This window comes from Camelus bactrianus, chromosome 16 (genome assembly GCF_048773025.1).
Source record: "Camelus bactrianus isolate YW-2024 breed Bactrian camel chromosome 16, ASM4877302v1, whole genome shotgun sequence".
NCBI classification, from domain to species: Eukaryota; Metazoa; Chordata; class Mammalia; order Artiodactyla; family Camelidae; genus Camelus; species Camelus bactrianus.
In genome coordinates, this window is record NC_133554.1 from 47,305,236 (window position 1) to 47,325,363 (window position 20,128).

The 20,128-nt window shown below is 39.7% G+C and overlaps 2 protein-coding genes across 5 annotated transcripts in view; one reads left to right on the top strand and one right to left on the bottom strand.

Annotated features, from left to right (window-relative positions):
- Positions 1 to 20,128, bottom strand: part of POLG2 (DNA polymerase gamma 2, accessory subunit) — a 68,819-nt gene that overhangs the window by 23,502 nt on the left and 25,189 nt on the right. For 2 of the 3 annotated variants that reach the window (XR_012499616.1, XR_012499615.1), the window contains one exon: positions 3,896 to 3,986. The gene's annotated coding sequence lies outside the window, so the exon portion shown is untranslated. Of the gene's footprint in view, positions 1 to 3,853; positions 3,987 to 20,128 lie in introns of those variants that run through there. The other variant, XM_010948675.3, reaches the window with a different exon arrangement.
- On the top strand, positions 3,884 to 20,126 carry MILR1 (mast cell immunoglobulin like receptor 1). Of its 2 annotated transcripts, XM_010948679.3 has the most exons (9): positions 3,884 to 4,017; positions 7,514 to 7,783; positions 10,832 to 11,116; positions 12,693 to 12,803; positions 18,073 to 18,162; positions 18,684 to 18,740; positions 18,868 to 18,936; positions 19,353 to 19,433; positions 19,776 to 20,126. In XM_010948679.3, the coding sequence occupies exons 1-8, from the start codon at positions 3,930 to 3,932 to the stop codon at positions 19,403 to 19,405; spliced, it is 1,023 nt and encodes a 340-aa protein (XP_010946981.3). In that variant the 5' UTR covers positions 3,884 to 3,929; the 3' UTR covers positions 19,406 to 19,433; positions 19,776 to 20,126. The 2 variants fall into 2 exon arrangements, with proteins under 2 accessions (XP_010946981.3, XP_074199597.1); XM_074343496.1 differs by lacking the exon at positions 18,868 to 18,936.

Below are 20,128 nucleotides of genomic sequence, written 5' to 3' on the forward strand. Positions count from 1 at the left end.
AAACCATAAGAAAAGAAAACAAAAAGAAGAAAGAGAAAAAAAGACCTACAAAAGATTGTTTTGGCAATTTGAGGTCTTTTATGGTTCCACATACATTTTGGAATTGTTTGTCCTAGTTCTGTGAAAAATGTCATGAGTATTTTGACAGGGGTTGCATTGGATCTGTAGATTGCTTTGGGTAGTACGGCCATTTTGATAATGTTGATCCCTCCAGTCCAAGAGCACAAGATATCTTTCCATATCTTTGTGTCATCTTCAATTTCCTTCATCAGCGTTTTACATTTTTCAGAGAATAGGTAACCTCCTCGGTTAAGTTTATTTCTAGGTATTTAGTTGTTTTCGATGTAATGGAAATGCTTATGCCAGTTATAAAATTCTGGGTTTTGAAGTGAAAAAATAAGTGAATGAAGGGCCACAAATGGCAAAATATCCTTCTTTTTTATGGGTGAGTTATTTTCCATTACACATATGTGCTATATCTTCTTTATCCATTCATCTGTTGATGTGCACTTAGGAAACTTCCATATCTTGGCAATTATAAATAATATTGCTTTTAATAGCAGGCTTTATGTATCTTTTTGAATTAATGTTTTTGTTTTTCTCAAATATATGCCCAGGAGTGGAGTTGCTGGGCCATGTGGTGGTTCTACTTTTGGGTTTTTGAGAAACCTCCATATTGTTTTCCATAGTGGCTGCACCAATTTGCATTCCTACCAACAGTGTACAAGGGTTCCTGTTTCTCCACATCCTTGCCATCATTTGTTGTTTGTGTTCTTTTTGATGATGGCCATTCTGACAGGCTGTGAGATGATCTCATTGTGATTCTGATTTGCATTTCCCTGATATTAGTGATGCTGAGCAACTTTTCATGTTCCTGTTGGCCATCTGCATTTCCTCTTTTGGAAAAATGTCTATTCAGGTGTTCTGCCAACACTTTAAATGGGTTGGCTGGTTGGTTGTTTGCTTTTTAATTGAAGTGCAGTTGATTTAAAATGTTATATTAGTTCCTGGTGTACAGCATAGATGGACTTGGAGGGCATTATGCTAAGTGAAATAAGTCAGACAGAGAAAGACAGCTACTGTAAGATATCACTTATATGTGGAATCTAAAAAAATACAACAAACTAGTAAATGTGACAGAAAAGAAACAGACTCACAGATGTAGAGAAGGAACTAGTGCTTACCAGTGGGGAGAGGGAAGAGGGAGGGGCAAGATGGAGGTGGATTAAAAGGTACAAACTATCAGGTATAAAATAAGCTACAAGGATATATTGCACAAAATGGGGAATATAGCTAATATTTTATAATAACTATAAATGGAGTATAACCTTTAAAAATTGTGAATTACTATATTATATACCTGTAACATATAATATTGTACATCAACTATAGTTCAATTTAAAAAATAAGATATTGCAAAATAAATGCATTAATTAATTAATTAATTAAATTCATTTACTAAAGTCATTTAAATTTGTAGAATCCTGACACTTTACCAGATGGTAGGTGTCAAGTTCTGAGGAAGGATAAATGAAATTAAGCCAATGGATTAAATGATTTTTTGTGATTTAGAAATACAAGATAATAGAACAACTGGATATAGAAAAATTTCAAACAGCATTATAAGGGATGGAACATTTAAAATGTTTATCACTGTTATTGGTTTGTTCATCAGGGGTTGAGGATTTAACACCAGGAACAGTATCATTGACATGAAGAGAAATCGTCAGTTTATTGGGACTACGCATCATCCAGTGGCCACCAGTTTCAAGGAATTTATTGGAACAGCTCAGACAGCGAGCCCTGTCTCAAAAGACAACACCAACCATTTCTAAACATCAACACAATTTTGGAAATGATGAGAATAGGTTTATCAATGACTTGCTCAAAAATTTATATCACTCACCAGAAACTGACACATTGTAACTGACTATACTTCAATTAAAAAAAATGTGTATCACTTGTTGAGTAGTTTTATAATATAGCTTAGTTTATTTAGAGATAAAGCAGGGGTGGTGGAATATATTTTTAAATATTTGATCCATGCATTGAGTTATATATTCATATTACTTTACTGGTTGTTAAATATTTTTAATAATACCTGTGCACACCTCATAGAGGTTTTGTAAGGATTAAATGAGATTATCAGTGTAAAGAAAAGATCTTAGACAACAGAAATCTCAACTTTATTGTTTGACTATATTTATTGTCATCAAGCTTATCAATATGGTGAATCACTGTGGACCACGACTATGCGGATTTGCCATGATTTGGGACCTAAGGAATGTGCCAGGTCCATGGATGAACTTTTTCCCTTTCCATTTGAGACATCATTTCTGATGTACTGTGTAGCCTTTGACAAATTATGTTCCTTTTCCAGGGCCTCGCTAAAGTACTCTTAGCAATGTTTACTAACAGCTCTAAGGAGCTCTTCCTCTGGTTTCTTTTGCTGTTTTTGTGTCTAAGCAGCAGTCTACAAGCTTCCTGCCCCAGCTGAAAGTACCACACACAGAAATGCCCCTGACACGTCAGCTTTTTGGAAGGGCCCTCTGTTCTCTCAGGCATGATTGTTCTCAGGAACCCAGCTCCACCCTCCACTCACGCCAGGGTTGATGAGATGCTGGTGGAAAGTTTCAAAAATGAAACCTCCAATTTCCTTTAGCAGAAATTCTGGCATTGAGGGTCATCCCACCTCAATTAAACTTGTGGGGTTCTTTCCCTCCCTCTTCTCTGATGAAAGAAATGTATACCAATATCACAGTATGAAATCACCGTCAATCGCTAAGTACCACCTATGTTAGAAGAGTCAGTGCCTGAGAAGTAACTTCTACCGTTAGAAGGGAAAAAAGGCCTTTTACAAACTGAAGGCTAAATAAGATGATTTGCTTCCAGACAGTGGTGGCCAGACAAGGAGGAAGTAGGGGTGACGGCAGCAGGCCCTGGATCTGGTCAGACTCCCAGTGATGGCCAGGTGTCGGGTTGGGAATGAGGACCACCACAGGCTGGGACCTGGAAAGCCTGAGCAAGGAGCACCTGGAGTAAGTTAATATTGAGGTTGGATGATGTTCTGGAAGAACGGGTACTTGGGCAGGGACCTGTCTTCCTCACAGAAAGGACACCTATCCACAGGAATGCAAGAGACCAACAGGGCCAACCCTGGGTGGCAACAAGAATCAATAACCCAAGCGGCCCAGCCTGGTCACAGCTCTTGTCACTTCGGACCCCTTACCACTTCCTACTCTCCACTTCAGGCTGGGGGAAGCAAAACGTGTGGCTTTGCTTTGGCATACGTTTTGCAGAGTCATGAGTCAGAATCACAAGTCACTTCGGGTTGTAATTTAGAGACTCTGAGACCACTGGGTCCCTTGTTAAAATTCAGAGTCCCAGGTTTCATCCCCAGTAAGCCTGGGGCGGGGCCTAGGAACCAGCATTCAACACAATCTGGCATTTCTGCCGCCATGTTTCTATGTGTCTCTCTGGACAGTCAATGCTGCTTCTCAAAACTAAACCAAACTTTCATTCAATTCATTCTGACACGGGACGAATCCAGAGAGAGACGATCAGGTGGGTTTACATAAAGACAATACTTTTTAATTTTCCCACTGCAACTTCCCAGTTGGCCTGAATTAGAGGCACCTCCGTCACATCTCTCTCTGCTGAGAGGAGCAGAAGGTCACCCCAACCAGTCATACTGTATCAAGCTTGTCCACGTAACTCTGATTTCTTTAACTTGATCAAAAAGGAGGAAGTTCTCTGAGCGACGCACCGCCCGGGTGCCACCCCGCCCGCTTTGCCCTCCTCCCCGACATCACTCAGGAGAATGTGTGGCCTCTTGAACAAACTGTTCTTTGGAGTCATTTTTTTTTCCCTTGTGTCACATACAAGGCTCATTTACCGTTTTGAGGCTTGAATCTCCAAATCAAAACGCCATGTGGAAAAAAAGTTTTCTCGTGTTCCTCTTCTCCCTTTCAGTTCAAAAAGCAGCACTGGATTGCAAGAGAATGAGAAAAACAAATGGTAAGTTTGGTTTACTTCCCTCTCATACTAAAGCTGTTTTCACAGAAAGGGTGAGAGATGGCTGGCTGTAAACACAAGCATTCGTGAACAGGTTTTTCTATGCTTTGAGATGAACAACCAAAGAGGAAAGTCTTTTCCATTACCTACTGTTTAAAATGAAGTGATTTTTAGGGAGAGGGTTGGAAAATTTTTCCTGAGACTCAGAGACAAAATACTGAGATTGTTTTTTACAATGAAGTGGTTCTTTCTCTGTTGTTGTTTTTTAAATTAGAAAATAAACACACAATCATTGTAAAATAATTCAAGCAACATTAGAAATATATGCTGGGAGGCAGTTTATCTTCATAGAGCTAGCCTGTTGGGGTCCTAACGTTGGTTCTACCATTTTCTAGCTGGCAGTCTGGGCACTTGAGGAAACCCCTTTATGCTTAATTTCTATCCTCTGTGAAGTGGGGATAATAAAAGCATCTCCCTGGGAGGGTGGTTGTCAGGACTGAGACAAGCACCTGATGAATGGTGAACCATCAGTGACTGCCAGCCTAGGTCGTTGTTACTATAAAATAACAAAAGTTCTGTTATATTCCCACCCCCCAGTCCCTTGCCCCTCTTCACTTCCAGAAGCAACCACTATTAACAGTCCTTTTCGTTTTGGTATCATAGTAAACAAACTCTTCTGTGACCTGTCCTTTTTCTAAATTAGCAATGTATCTCAGACATCTTTCTAGGAGGAAAATATAGATTTAGTTCTTCTTTTCAACAGCTGCATGGTATTTCATAATGGAACTCAGCCATAATTCACTGAACCATCCCCTTCTTAGTTGCTCCATTTTTATTCTTTGTAATAGAAACAGTAGTGCGGTAAACATCCTTGTATGAAACATGTTTTGTGGACACATGAGCGTGAGAGCATTTCTGTAGGATAAAATCCTAGAAGTGAAATTGCTGGGTCCAAGGGCATGTCCATTTGAATTGTTACAGGTACTGCTCAGGTGCCTTCCCAGCATGCTGCGCCAGTGACCGCGCAGATGGATGAGTGTGTTTCCCACCCTCTCTCTAACATGGATACAATTAGTTTTTGAATTTGTGTCAATCTGATGAGCACAAAATAACACCTCAGTGTTTTAATTGGTGGTTGCCTTATAACTCATAAAGCTGCGCATCTTTTTCATATTTATTGACCATGAAATCTCCAGCACTCCCATATAAAGGACATTTAGGGATCGCTATCTGGTTGGAAAGAGAGGGGAGATCTTATCTTGACATTGAGCTTACATAAGGCTGAGAAAACATCAATTGTCCAGATCAAAGAGTAGGAGGGAGGTTGGTGGCATTTTTGAGGAGCCTCAACCCCTCATCCACTCAAGCCATCCCTCAGCCCCAGCATTGTTTCTTCTTCTGGGAATTATCTATTCATATTATTTGCCCATTTATTTGATTGTGTTTTGTTTAGTTATTAATTTGCTGTTGGCTTACGTATATAAAAAGAATCCTATGCTTTTATGTTTTAAGTATTTTCTTCTAGGCTGTCACTTGTCTTAATTTTGCCATAGAGAACTTTAAAGTTTTAAGATAGCTAATTTTTTCAGTCTTTTCTTTATGGCTCCTATTTTGTGTGCCTTGCTTGGAAGACCTTTTCCAAGCAGGTGATATGAAAACATTTCCTTATAGTCCTCTTAATTCTTTTATAATTTTATTTTTAATTAATTAATTAATTTTTATTTTGGGGGGAAGGTAATTAGGTTTATTTATTTAATGGAGGCACTGGGGATGGACCCCAGGACCTCGTGCATGCTAAGCGCGTCGTGCTCTACTACTGAGCTATACCCTCCCCTCTTTATAATTTTATTTTTTTACATTAGATATTCTGATGAGGGTTATTTCTTCCCTTAACATTTTTAAATAGTGAAATACAAGCACACAAGTGATCAGAGTATTGGGATTGTGGCAAAAAGACACAGGAGCCAGTTTCCCTATAGCCAAAAAATGAGACAATAAGAATAAAACACTTGCAATGGATCTAATATGTTTAAATATATGAGTTCATGATGATTCTTAAACAAAAATTAACAACAATAAAAGAAAAATACCTCACTGTTATAAGGTGCTAGGAAACCATTATTTTCAAAATTGGTCAACAATGGGAGAGAATCAAGCATCTATCCTGCCTTTTCTATGCAAACTCTACCGTGGAGTAACCAAAGAGTTGACAATGGGGTTTCTCTTCAGATAATTTTGGATAACAAATGAAGAAGGAATCATGCAATTAGTGTATCACCATTTTGCAACCTCTAATGAAATAATGCTTCTGGCTGAATACTGTCAAAGCCTGCTAACAAACAAAAAGAGAGATAATCAGACACGATGTGGCTCCTCATGGAAGGACACGCTACTGCCTATGATGCTTTCTTGCTAAAAAAAAAAAAAGCTAATCTGAATTTCATCAAGCCTCTGAACAGAAAACATGGACACCATGGAAATGTGATCAATAAAATCTAAACCATGGAAAACACTACAGAACAAACAACTTGCTATTTTCAACAAATAAACTGCAGGGGGGGAAAAAGAGATGGAAAAGTCTATCAGTGAAAAAAGATGTAAGAAACATATCAGCTAACTACAATGGACCATTCTGGATCCTACAAGAAAAATCAGACAACTGGGGAAATTTGAACACTAACTAGATTATCTGATGATATTTTAAAAATATTGTTAATTTTTAGGTGTCATAATGGTATTGTTTACTGAAGAACCCTGATCTTTTAGAGATACAAACTATTATGTCCTTCAGCCAAAGATCACCAGGGACACACACGTAGTTGAACAAAGCTGGGTTTTGAGAGAAATTGCATACCATGCATGAGAACCGTGGGATGTCTCAGCAAGAGGGTGATGGAAAGGTCTTCCGGTAAGATTTGGACTTGTGTAAGGTGATGTTAGGAAGAGTCAAAGCAGCAGGCTTTACTCTGAATTGGATTCTTTCAGGAGGTAGATATTAACACTATGGTTGGGTATCAGTAATTCTTACCTAAAAGATAAGAGCAGCGCAAGGCAAAAGCTGTGACTGATAAAGAAGCAGCAGTCACTCCTATGGACTAGTTTAGAGGAAGATTGGGCCATTTTTGTGTCTGGACTATGTTCATGTCGTCATCTGTGTTCAGACGTGATTATGGAGTCAACTTGTTTTTGTCTCAATCCAACATGCTCAGAGTGGCCTTGTCTGCAACTGGTGTCTAGCTATGAGTGGCAGCCAGTTCCTAGCCAGCGCAAAGGAGCTTGATAAGGCCACCCATCTCTCACCAGGGGGGGTCTCTCTAGGTCCTAAGTTTTCCTCACGCATTGTTCAGCCTGCTGAACACCCTCCGCTCCCCATCTGTGGAAGCTTTGCCAGGAACAGAGGGTCTCCACAACCATGACCCACAAAATGTGGCTGGACAACCACTGAGTTACTATCAATGGATGTTAACAAGGACTTTCTTTGTGTTATTTTGTTTTCCAGAATTCCCTTCTCCAAATTTGCACTCAAAAATGAGTACAGTCGTGAGGGGTCAGAATGTATCTCTCTCTTGTTTCAGCGAGAACACATCACGACAGATCACCTATTCTTTGTTTCGGGGTGAGAAACACCTGGAAATCCAGGATAGAAAAGGTGAACCCATGACTTTAAACCTGAGGATCTCAGATGCCCAGGATTTGGGCCCCTACAAGTGCAAAGCCCAAGTTTCTAACTGTTTCAAATACAGTCGTGAGTTCAACTTCATATTTGTTGGTAAGTAGAGTGCTTGTTACTCGGGGGGCCTGCGATTTGGGGGATTCTTTCCTGTCCCAGGATGCTCTCTCTGATCTGCTTGCTAACAGTCACTCAAGAGCCTGGAGAGTGTGTCACTGAGATATTATTTCTTAATAGTTCCATTTCACTTTCTCTCCCAAAGATTTTTGGCTATTTCCAATAATAAATAATAGGCTGATTGCCTAAGACAAAAAGTCTTGTATCAACAATTTGGGAAATTGTTGAGATCTTTTCTAGGATTTTCATTGTGTAGGCAAAAATGACTTTTTCTCTAATGATTCAAATAAGAAGTCTTAGAATCAACATTGGACCCGATGGCAAGGGTCTTCAAAGCCCCTTCCCACCTCCCTCCCTTTGCAGTGGCCATCGGCCAGCACTCTTCCCACCCAACCACATTTTATTATTTTTGTATTTTTCTCTCCCATCTTCCCACCCCAAGGCTCTCACAACCTAGCATCATTGGCCTCACCCATGAAGGTGACTTTGATAAGGTGACATTGTAGCTGGAGTTTTCTAAATGTGGGAGCCCTGGCTAACTGATCAAATCTTTTGAGTGATTCTCTGGATCTGTACTCTCCAGTACAGCAGCCACTAGCCACATGTTGTTATTTAAACTTAAATTCAAGTTAATTAAAATTAGATGAAATTAAAAATTCAGTTCCTCAGTCTCATTAGTCGCATTTCAATAGCCACAGTGTCTGGTGGTTGCTGTATCAGACAATACAGACAGGGAACATTTCCATCACTGCAGAAAATTCTATTGGATACCTCTGCTCTAGGTCAACCGTTCTCAGCTTTTTAGGTTATAACCACTGCAATAATCTAATGATAGCAATAGATACTTGCCCTGAGAAGTGCTCATGAGACTACAGATGTAAATTTCTGCATAGGACTTTAAGGGATGCCATGGGCTCTGGATTAGAACCAACCACCTTCGGACAAATTTGACCACAATCTGAATAGAAGCCATAATTGTAAAAGAAATGTGAGAAGAAGAAGACCATACACAACGGTCTGGGATGTAGTGGGTTATGGGAGAGCCGTACCCTAGCTGATAATATTCTCCGGTGGTCAGGTTCCTGCTGGACTGGGCAGCCTGATATGGCAGGAAGAGCAACAGATTGGGCATTGGGGAACCTGTGTACCACTAGCTTCCTGTGTGAGGCTGAAGCCTTAAATCAATTGATTAAAAAAAACCCAAGTCTTCAGAAATAGACTCACAAACATAGAACACAGACTTATGGTTACCAAAGGGGAAAAGGGGGGAGGGATAAATTAGGAGTTTGGGATTAACATATACAAACTATTATATATAAAAATAGATAAACAACAAGGACCTACTGTATAGCCCAGGGAACTGTATTCTGTATCTTGTAAGAACTTGTAATGGAAAAGAATCACTTTGCTGTACACCTGAAACACAACATGGGAAATCAACTATACTTTAATAACTAAAAAAAGGAATGAATGACTGAGTAAATGAAAACACTTTAACAAAGAATAGGATTTTCATATATGTTTATCTGCCTACTGATTGCAGATTAACTAGAGTTCAGTTTCAAACAGATTACATTTGAGGTGACCAGGAGCCCTCCAAGTGCATCATTTATAAGAGGCAGAAAAAATAATATGAGGATGGCACCAAGTGCAGGAGGAGGCAGAGAAGGAGGGAGAATCTGCCTGGAGGATTTAGGAAAAGTGTTATGGGGAAAGTGGCAACTGAATGAGCCTTAAAGAACTCCCTGAAGTTTAAAAAATATACTAATTTATTGAGTTACAACTCCCTTCCCTTGATCACCGTGATACTGTGATGCCCTTTACCAGGCCTTTTACAAACTCTCAGGGAAGTTTACATCTTTCCAGTCACCTTACACATCAATTCTTGTTCTAGTTTGAATCATCTTATCTCAGAGAGAAGTCCATGCTCTCTGCTCCTCATGAATGTTTCAGTTCATCCTTGCTGAAAATTACAGGAGCTAGATTTCAGTTCCATAGGAAGACCATCCTATTGGTGCTGTTCCCAAACAAAGTTGCTCTCTGAGGCCATCAACACTGGGTACCACTCTGTTAAGGATGTTGCCACAGGGATTCCTGCTCAGGGGCGGGATGAAGCAAGAGGACTCTAAATTATTTTCTTTGATTTAACTTATATTATGGCCCCCATATTTCACTGTTTCTATGCCAAACTGATGTTGTTAAAAACAAAAGCATCTGCTTGGGAGTTGGCCCTGGCACTGCCGTTGACTAGTGGTGTGGCCTCTCTGAATCACAGCTGGCTCATCTGTGGAATGGGAATGATGCTGTTGACCTTGTAGTCCTGCTGTGAAGTGAAATGAGATAATCTGAGTAGGGACCGCAACACCTGACGGATACTCAACAATTATCCTTCTTTTCCTGGAATACTGTTTTATTAATGAATTAGAAAATAAATTATTTGCTGGATTCTCCCATGAAGTAGGGTATGATCTGACAGAGCCTACCAAGCCCACTCACTTCTGGTCAAGAATTTCCCTTGAATCTATTCATCAGTGTTACTTCCTACTTTGGGGAGGAAGTGGAAGATAGTTGCACAGCTGAATTCTATAAATGACTACTGTTAGAAAAGATAATATTTTTAGATTTCTTTGATTAAAAAAACACTGTAATTTTATAATTATTGGGAACAAAAGCACCTCTCAACTACATACTTAGAACGAGACCTTTGACAAAATTATACTCACTGTCAACCATAAACAAATTGTGAATTCTGATGAAAGGCAAGTTTGTGCTCTGATTCCTCAAAGCAGAGAGATGCCCTCAACCTTCTGGCTTTCTCAGAACCTGGCTCATGCCACACTGCATGGGGTTAACCACATACCCATTGATCTTCCCCAGTGGAGCTTCCTGTGAGCTTCTTGACTTCTCCAGAGGGGTGTCACCCATCTTTGGGTCAACAGCCAAATAGAGTAGGGGGTCCATCCATGTTTGTGGACTGAGTGAGTGAACCCAATCTGCTTATCCATTAAACATACGTTTTCATTTTTCTAGACCCAGTGACTGCACCAGTGCTGAACATCAGTGTCATTCAAACAAAAACAGATCAATATATAATGCTGCGATGCATCTCATTCAATGGCTCTCTGCCCATCAATTATACTTTCTTTGAAAAAAACATCACCATATCACCAGCTATTTCCAAGGATGTAAGGGAGCCTGCCGAATTTAACTTAACCAACAATAACAGTGGAGAAGGGAAAGAGTATAAGTGTGAAGCTAAAAACACATTGCCTGACCATGCGAAATACAGTCAACCTGTCACCATACCCTCAACAGGTAAGAGCTACCTGAACTCTTTCAATAGGGTCTGGATTTGCTTCCAGAAACTGCAGCTACTTCTCTGCCCACCCACTTTCCACTTTACCCACCTGCTTCTAAGTGCCTTTCCTTCTGTAGGGTCCACATGCTCTGATGGGGTTGCTTTCTGCCGTAAAGGAACCATAGAAAAGCCTCGAAGTTGGGGCAGGAAGGGACCTCGTACTAAGACTTCCTGCCTTGACTTTCCCCTGCACAAGTTCTAAGCAGTCACATTAGACTTTGCATCTCTCGTGAAGCTACTGGGTCTTGATGTTTTTTGCTTTTTTTTTTTTAATCATTTTTTATTGATTTCTAACACCTGTACCCACCCACTTGGCTATTTATTGCCCCATTGTAAATGCTTAGTAAGTCTAGGCTTCCAGTGCGTCCTTAGCTTGGTGGCAAGAAGGGTGCCCAGCCTTGGATTTTGGGAGACACTACTCTGGTGCGTCTTAGCCATGTGCCTTCCCATAATCTTCCCAGAAGCCATGGGGATGTGCCCACCTGGACCCTATGTCCCCACTTTTCTGTGTCTCACTCTGGGTACCTAGACCCCAATTCCCTACCAATCAGATCAGAACCCAACTTCCAGGGCCTGCACAAGTCTCTTTCCCAGCTCATCCTCCCAAGGGTGGACCACAGTGAGGGACCACTGTTGGAGGGGGTTGAGGGGCGGCATTTGGCCATGCAGGCTGGTGGGGGGTCCACATGTACGTGGGACCCCTTAGGGTACAGGTCAGAGCCTGGGTGGGAAGTGGGGAGGCCGGGGCTGGGGCTGGCTCTCTCTGTAATGCCATCTTGCAGCATAGAACTTATGAGGAGTCTGAGAATTCTTGATTTAAACCAGTCTTATGAAGGGACATTGGGTCAAGAAAGGAGAAAGAACAAAAATTAGGTAAACAAGGGTAATAGGTACGCTTCGGCATTGAACACTTCACCTGGCCTCATCCTCAGAAGAACAGAGCCCACACCTGGGAGTTCAGTAAGTTCTAACAAGTGAGGTGGCCTGTTGGAGTCAGGCTCCAGAGTCAGGCTTTTGACTACAAATCACAGCCCTTCCATTCACTAGCTGTGTGACCTTAGGAAAGTCACTTAACCTCTCTGATTACTCTACTTAATTATAAAATGGGAGTAATACCAATGAGATAAATAAGGCAATGCCTGTAAGGTGCTTAACACAATGTCTGCATATAGTTAATACTCAACAAGTAGTAGCTGTTTGAGTGACATAAATCATGCCAAGATGATTAAAGGTTTTACCCAATAAATGGCCAGGCTGTTCTGAGGCTTATGACCCTAACAACATAGCCAGTAATCCGTCTGCTAAGTGCTGTGCTGCTTTTCTCTTCCTCACATGTGACCCCTGTGGACCTTCTTGCCTTAAGAAATTCTCATCAAGAGTTGCAGGTCTCCACAGCAGAACAGGGACCCGGGGTGCACGATATGCTGGTTCACGTGGGAGACGGTGGTGATTGCCCTTTCCAGGACATTTCACAGTTGAATGTCGTTGGAAAAGAAAGCTATGCAGTGACCAGTGAATGCTGTCTTCTTCTAGGTGGAGACAGCTGTCCTCTCTGCCTGCAGCTACTGCTTCCGGGGTTACTACTGGTGCTAATGGTAATAATCCTAATCCTGGCATTGTGGATGCTACCAAAGTACAAAGCAAGTAAGTGTCATGGGAGCTTTTCCACTCTTTCCCCTGCGTTTTGGATACGGACAGAAAAGGGAATTAGAAATGAGATGTTAAGAAAATGAAAAGAGGCAAAAGGAGAAGGTAGTGAAGGACTTCCTCTGGCTGGTTTACTTATAGCCTAGTTCTCTTTTCTCTGGTGAAGGCTTCCTTATTGAGATTGTTCGTGGGTGTGTGACCTGTGCAGTCACACAGGGCTCCATGCTAGGGAGAGGGTTTAATGCTCTGTTGCTGTTTTGAAATTCTTAGCACATGTTTTTCACTTTTTAAAAAATTATTTTTTTAAACATGGTAAAATATGCACAACACTAAAATTTACCATTGTAGCCACTGCTAGATATACAGTTCAGTGGCATTAAGTACATTCGTAGTTTGTGCAACCATTGCCATCCGTCCATTTCTTTTCATCTTGCAAAACTGAAACTCTGTACCCGTTCAACAGTAACTCCCCATCCATTTCTCCCTCCTCTCAGTCCCTGGCAGCTACCATTCTACTTTCCATGAACTTGACTACTTTAGAAATCTCATATAAATGGAATCATATAGTATTTGTCCTTTTGTAACTGGCTTATTTCACTTAGCACAATGTCCTCAAGATTCATCAGTGTTGTATATATGTCAGAATTTCCTTCATTTTTAAAGCTGAATAATATTCCATTATACACGTACACATTCATACACACACATATGGATGTATATACACACACACTTTATTTATCCATTCATCCATCAATGGACTCGGGTTGCTTCCGCTTTTTGGCTATTGTGACTAGTACTGCTTTGAACGTGGGTGTACAAATCTCAATAATTTTTTAACAAGAGGCCCCACAGTTTCATTTTGCACGAAGCCTGCATGTGTCCTGATGGCCAGAACTTTGCTTTGTATTTTTTAGCGTCCTCACTGGGTCTGCCACTTGGGGGGAAGCTCAGTACATGAAGAGAGACAAGAGCTTCATTCCTTTCTGCCCCGCCTTAAGTGCTGCATTAAGTCCCATTTACTACTTTTCACAATTCACATCTTATGACCCCTAGTTAAGATTTCAAAGTGGCCTTTACATTTGGCACACAAGTATGGAGGAATATTGAGGTCTGCACAAAAGACAGCTGGGGTCTCAGCACCGGCACCTGCCAGCGAGCCAAGGGGCATGAGCCAAGGGGGCTCCTTTCCCTGCTTGAGCCTTAGCGTTCTGACCTCTAGAATGGGGCTATGGGGGAGATACTGTCAGAACTGGGGAGAGAACTAAGTGATAAATGTTCAGCTCTTGGTCTTCTTCCATCTCTAGAGGGTCCTAATTCAGAGAAGGCAGGGACTCAATTGACAGAAAACCTAAAAATAGATGTCAAAATGTATACATCTTATACATTAAAACTTCTTTTTGTAACATAAAGCATTTTTAAAATGAAATTAACTTACAACACTATGTTAGTTCAAGGTGCACAACAGTGCTTCAAATTTCTATTACAAAGTGACCACCATAAGTCTAGTTATCATCTGTCACCATACAAAGATATTACAGTATTATTGACTATCTTCCCCAGGCTGTACATTTCATCCCTGTGACTCATTTATTTTGTAACTTGAGGTTTGTATCTCTTAATCTCCCTCACCTATTTCACTTGCCTCAGACCCATTCCCCTCCTCTCTGGCAACCACTGGCTTGCTCTCTGTTATCTATGAATCTGTTTCTGTTTTATGTTTGTTCATTTGTTTTCTTTTTCAGAGTCTACATATAAACGAAATCACATGGTGCTTATCTTTTTCTGTCTGATTTATTTCACTTAGCATAATACCCTCTAGGTCCATGCATGTTGCTGGAAATGGCAATATTTCATTCTTTTTTATGGCTGAATAGTATTCCATTGTATACAGATATCACATCTTCTTTATTCATCTGTTGATGGACACTTTCATTGCTTCCATAGCTTGGCTGTTGTAAATAATGCTGCAATGAACATAGGTGTGCATATATCTTTTTTAATTAGTGTTTTTGTTTTCTTCAGAAAAATACCCAGAAGTGGAATTGCTGGATTATATTTTTAATTTTTTTGAGGAACCTCCATACTGTATTACACAGTTGGAAGCATCGATTTACACTCCCACCAACAGTGCACGAGAGTTTCCTTTCCTCCACATCCTTGCCAGCACTTGCTATTTCTTATCTTTTTGATGGTAACCATTCTGACTGGTGTGAGGAGATATCTCATTGTGGTTTTGATTTGTATTTCCCTGATGATTAGTGATGTTGAGCATCTTTTCATGTGCCTGTTGGCCATCTGTGTGTCTTATTTAGAAAATGTCTATACAGGTCCTCTGCCTGTTTTTTAATTGGGTGTTTTTGTTTTTTTTTTTTGATGTTCAGTTGCATAAGTTTCTTTGTACATTTTGGATATTAATCCCTTACCAGGCATATCATTTGTAAATATCTTATCCCATTCAGTAGGCTGCCTTTTGTTTTGTTGATGGTTTCCTTCACTGTGCAAGTTTGATGTAGTTCCATTTGTTTATTTTTGCTTTTGTTTCCCTTAACACCACTGTCAAGGAGCATACTCCTATTTTTCTTTTAGGTGTTCTATGGTTTCCGATCTTACATTTAGGTCTTAAATCCATTTTGAGTTTATTTTTGTGGATGGTATGAGAAAGTAGTTCAGTTTGATTCTACACATGTCCAGTTTTCCCAACACCATTTATTGACGAGACTGTCTTTTCCCCATCATATATTCTTATCTCTTTTGTTGTAGATTAATTGACCAGAGAAGTGTGGACTCATTTCTGGGCCCTCTATCCTGTTGCATTGATCTATGTGTCTGTTTTTGTGCCAGTACCATACTGTGTTGATTACTGTAGCTTTGTAGTATAGTTAGAAATGAGGGAGCATGATACCTCCAGCTTTGTTCTTCTTTCTCAGGATTGTTTTGGCTATTCAAGTTCTTTTGTGTTTCCATATAAAATGTAGAATTATTTGTCCTAATTCTGTGAAAAATCCCACTGATAATTTGACAGAGATTGCACTGAACTTGTGGATTACCTTGGGGCATATGGTCATTTTAACAGTATTAATTCTTCCAATCCATGAATATGATATATCTTTCCATTTGTTTGTGTCATCTTCAATTTCTTTCACTAGTGTCTTATAGTTTTCTAAGTACAGTTCTTTTACCTCCTTGGTTAGATTTATTCCTAGGTATTTTATTCTTTTTGGTGCAACTGCAAATGGGATCATTTTCTTCATTTCTCTTTCTGACAGTTCATTATTGGTGTATAGAAATGCAACAGATTTCTGCATATTAATTTTGTATCCTGAAACTTTACTGAATTCATTTATTAGTTCTAATAGTCTTTAGGTGGTGTTTTTAGGATTTTCTATATATAGTATCATGTCATCTGCAAACAGTGACAAGTTTTATATTTTTTGTTCCAATTTGGATTCCTTTTTTCTTCTTGTCTGATTGCTGTGACTAGGACTCCCAATACTATGCTGAATAAAAGTGGTGAGAGTGAGCATCCTTGTCTCGTTCCTGATTTTAAAGGAAATGCTTTCTCCTTTTCACCATTGAGTATGATGTTAGCCATGGGCTTGTTATATGTGGCCTTTATTATGTTGAGGTATGTTCCTTCTATACCCACATTGTTGAGAGTTTTTTTTATTATAAACGGATGCTGAATTTTGTCAAAAGCTTTTTTTGCATCTATTGAGATGATCTTATGATTTTTATTCAACTTGTTAATGTGGTGTTATCACATTGATTGATTTGTGGATACTGAATCATCCTTGCATCCCTAGGATAAATCTCATTTGATCATGGTGTATGATCCTTTTAATGTATTGTTGAATTTGGTTTGCTAACATTTTGTTGAGGGTTTTTGCATCTATGTTCATCAGTGATATTTGCCTGTAATTTTCTTTTTTCTGTGGTTTCTTTACCTGGTTTTGATATCAGGGTGATGCTGGCCTCGAAGAATGAGTTTGGAAGCATTCCTTCCTCTTCAGTGTTTTGTAGAATTCACCTGTGAAGCCATCTGGTCCTGGACTTTTGTTGGGAGTTTTTTGATTACTGACTCAATTTCATATTGAATGGTAATTGGTCTGTTCATATTTTCTATTTCTTCTTGATTCAGTCTTGGGAGATTGTACATCTTTAGGAATTTATCCATTTCTTCTACATTGTCTATTTTATTGGCATATAATTGTTTGTAGTAATCTCTTAATGATCCTTCGTATTTCTGTGGTGTCCAGTTGTAACTTCTTTTTCTTTTCTGATTTTATTTGAGCCTTCTTTTTTCTTGTTGAATCTAGCTAAAGGTTTATTAATTTTGTTTGGCTTTTCATAGAACCATCTCTTAGTTCCATTGACCTTTTCTATTGTTTACTTTTTGTCTCTATTTCACTTATTTCTGCTCTGATCTTTATTATTCCTTTCCTTTCCACTAACTTTGGGTTTTGTTTGTTCTTTTTCTTCTAGTTCCTTTAGATGTAAGATTAGGTTGTGTATTTGAGATTTTCCTTATTTCCTGAGGTAGTCTTGTATTGCAAATTCCCTCTTAGAACTGCTTTTCCTGAGCCCCTTAGATTTTGGATCATTGTGCTTCCATTTTCATGTGTCTCCAGGTATTTATTTCCTCTTTAATGTCTTCAGTAACTTATTGATTGTTTAGTAGCATATTGTTTAGCCTCCATGTGTTTGTTGTGTTTTTTTCTTCCAGTTTTTTTCTTGCAGTTGATTTCTAGTCTTATATTGCTGTGGTCGGAAAAGATGTATGATATGATTTCAATCTTAAATGTATGGCATCTCATACATTTTTAAGACCTGTCTCCTCTTCCTACATAAAGCCTGGGGTCGTACAAAAAGTGAAATTAACATTCTTAAGTACTGGCCAGGGCTAAACAGAACTCAGCTGGGTAATTTACTACCTCTTGCAGATATACACAGCTTTTTTTTATAGGTTATTCTTTTCAGCAAAGGAAAGAAAATGTGTCTCTGACCATCTCAAGCATAATCTGATAGGCAAAGGGTGTCATGTGCAGCACTGGGAAAATAAATCAGAAGGGCTCCTGCCTTAGAGAAGCAGATGACATTGACTCTTTGCTGAGCCTATGTTTCTCTTTCAACAGGCAATAGCTTAGGCCACTGGAACAGGTCATTCTTTCTTTCAGATCTTTGGGGAATTCTGCTTCTTGGCAGAGGAGATGAGAAAAAAATGTGGCTGAATTGGTTTAATTTAATAACTCTCCATCAATTTATGTAGGAAAAGCTATGAAAGACAATGTACCCAGAGACTACGGAAATAGACCCATGGAAATTGGAATATACGCAAATATCTGTGAAAACCAAGCAGGTGAGAGAACTTTTTGGAGTATTTTGGTTGGTTTAGGTTTTTCTTTTTCTTTAAAGGTCATACAGACATATGGGTAAAAAAATTGAAGAAGCAGAGTATAGTGCTTCCCTCCCACCCCTGACTGCCAATCCCACTTTCCAAGGGCAACAGTTTTTTAAATCCTTCTACAGACATTTCATGTGTTTGTTAGCATCTAAATAAATGGTAGTAATGGTAGCATGTCATAGATATGCCATTCTACACCGTTATTTTTTCACTTAATTACATACCTTGGAGATTTTTTTTCTATCAGTTCAGAATGATCCACACTGTGTTCTAATTTCTTTTATGATCACCTCTTAAAGCTGGCATCATTTGCTGCTTTATGGTAAACAGACCCAGGGCATTGGCCAACAATGAGAACAATCCCAGCCAGTGTTGACTGAGCACTGGCCATGTACCAGGCACAGTGCTAAGCAACTTATCTGCCCTGTCTGGTGCAAACACCACTAATCCCAATTTATACCATTCCCATTTTACAGGTGAGGAATCTGTGCCTGGCTTAGAACCAAAGCAATCTGTTCCCATAGCCGAACATGGTAAGTCCTCTCTGCAAAGTCCAGAGGCTACAGGCCATTGTGAGGGTAGCTGGCTAAGCCACTGCCTTCAAGTGATCAGAGATTTGGATTATAGGCCCAAGAACTCTGTTTCTTGTCTTTTACCCAGGGACTGGACACTCCCAGGAGATACATTATGTCACCCCTGTGTTCAGGCAGGTGGCACCAAGAGATCAGGGTGAGCCACAGTTTGGGATAAGAGATGCTATCAAAATGGGACAGTGGTCTCTGTGAGGCCACCATACTCCCAGGCTTTAGGAACCCAAGGTTGGGGTGGTTGGGGACAATATGCACACCCCAAGAAACCAATAGCAACCAGTACCATGGCTCCTAACACATTTCATCAGATGAGTGGGTGGGGAGGAAGGAAGGGTGTGGTGGGGAGAGTATCATATAAAAAATCCAGAGAGGAGGATGTAGGTGCACTTCTAAACCATTTTCAAGAATAAATTATTGAATATAGTCCAGGAAAAAAAACCAGTTAATGCTTGGTTCTGTCAGGCCCAACTATCAGCTACTAAAATAGAATTTTTTAAGAGCTTCTATGGATATGTATCCTAAGTTTACTGAATTATTTTGTCTTTTACATTTCAGAAGCCTGTAATGACTGTAAAACTAGATATGTCTATTCTGAACTCATTTTCTGAGATTTAAAGATACAATCTACAACTCAGGGTAAGATGCTTTTCATAAAGCTGATTTACATAAAGAAAAAGTAAACTTGTTTGACACTTTAAAATGTTTCGCCTGGTTACTGAAAGTGACTTACTGTTTTTCACGTTTAAACACTGTTCCTTTGGCTCATTCAGGTACATCCAACGCTGTCATCAGACAACAGTTTTGTCAGGTGCAATCATGACTGATGACAGGTTTTAAATGCTTTTGCTATTTTTAGGCATGAACCATTTTCCCCGCTCCCACATCATTTAGTAAAGAATCATTGTTAGACCACTGTGCTCTTCACAAATGCATCCGGGAAGCATTACAATGATCATCTTTTGGTTCCCCCATCCCCAGGTCCACTGAAGATTTAGAAGGAAACACACAAAGCAAAAACGATGTCTAAATTCTAAAGCAAAAACTGGTGATCTTCAAAAAGCATCTGAAAAAAACAGCACCTGTACTCACCATGGAGGAAGGCAAGATTATTCAACGAGTACACATTTATTATCCACTGCCATTAAAATTTGCTCTCAGCTGTTGGAAGCCTGCAAAAATATGTATATTGATTTCCGTGGACGTTCTCAGTCCTCAAGATTTAGCTCATTGTCAAAGGTGTGCCTTCATGTGATGCATTTCCCATCAGTGTTCTGTGGACAGAGGACAGCCCAGGGTTGAGTTGTGGGAATAAAGAGAATGGGTTCGTTTCC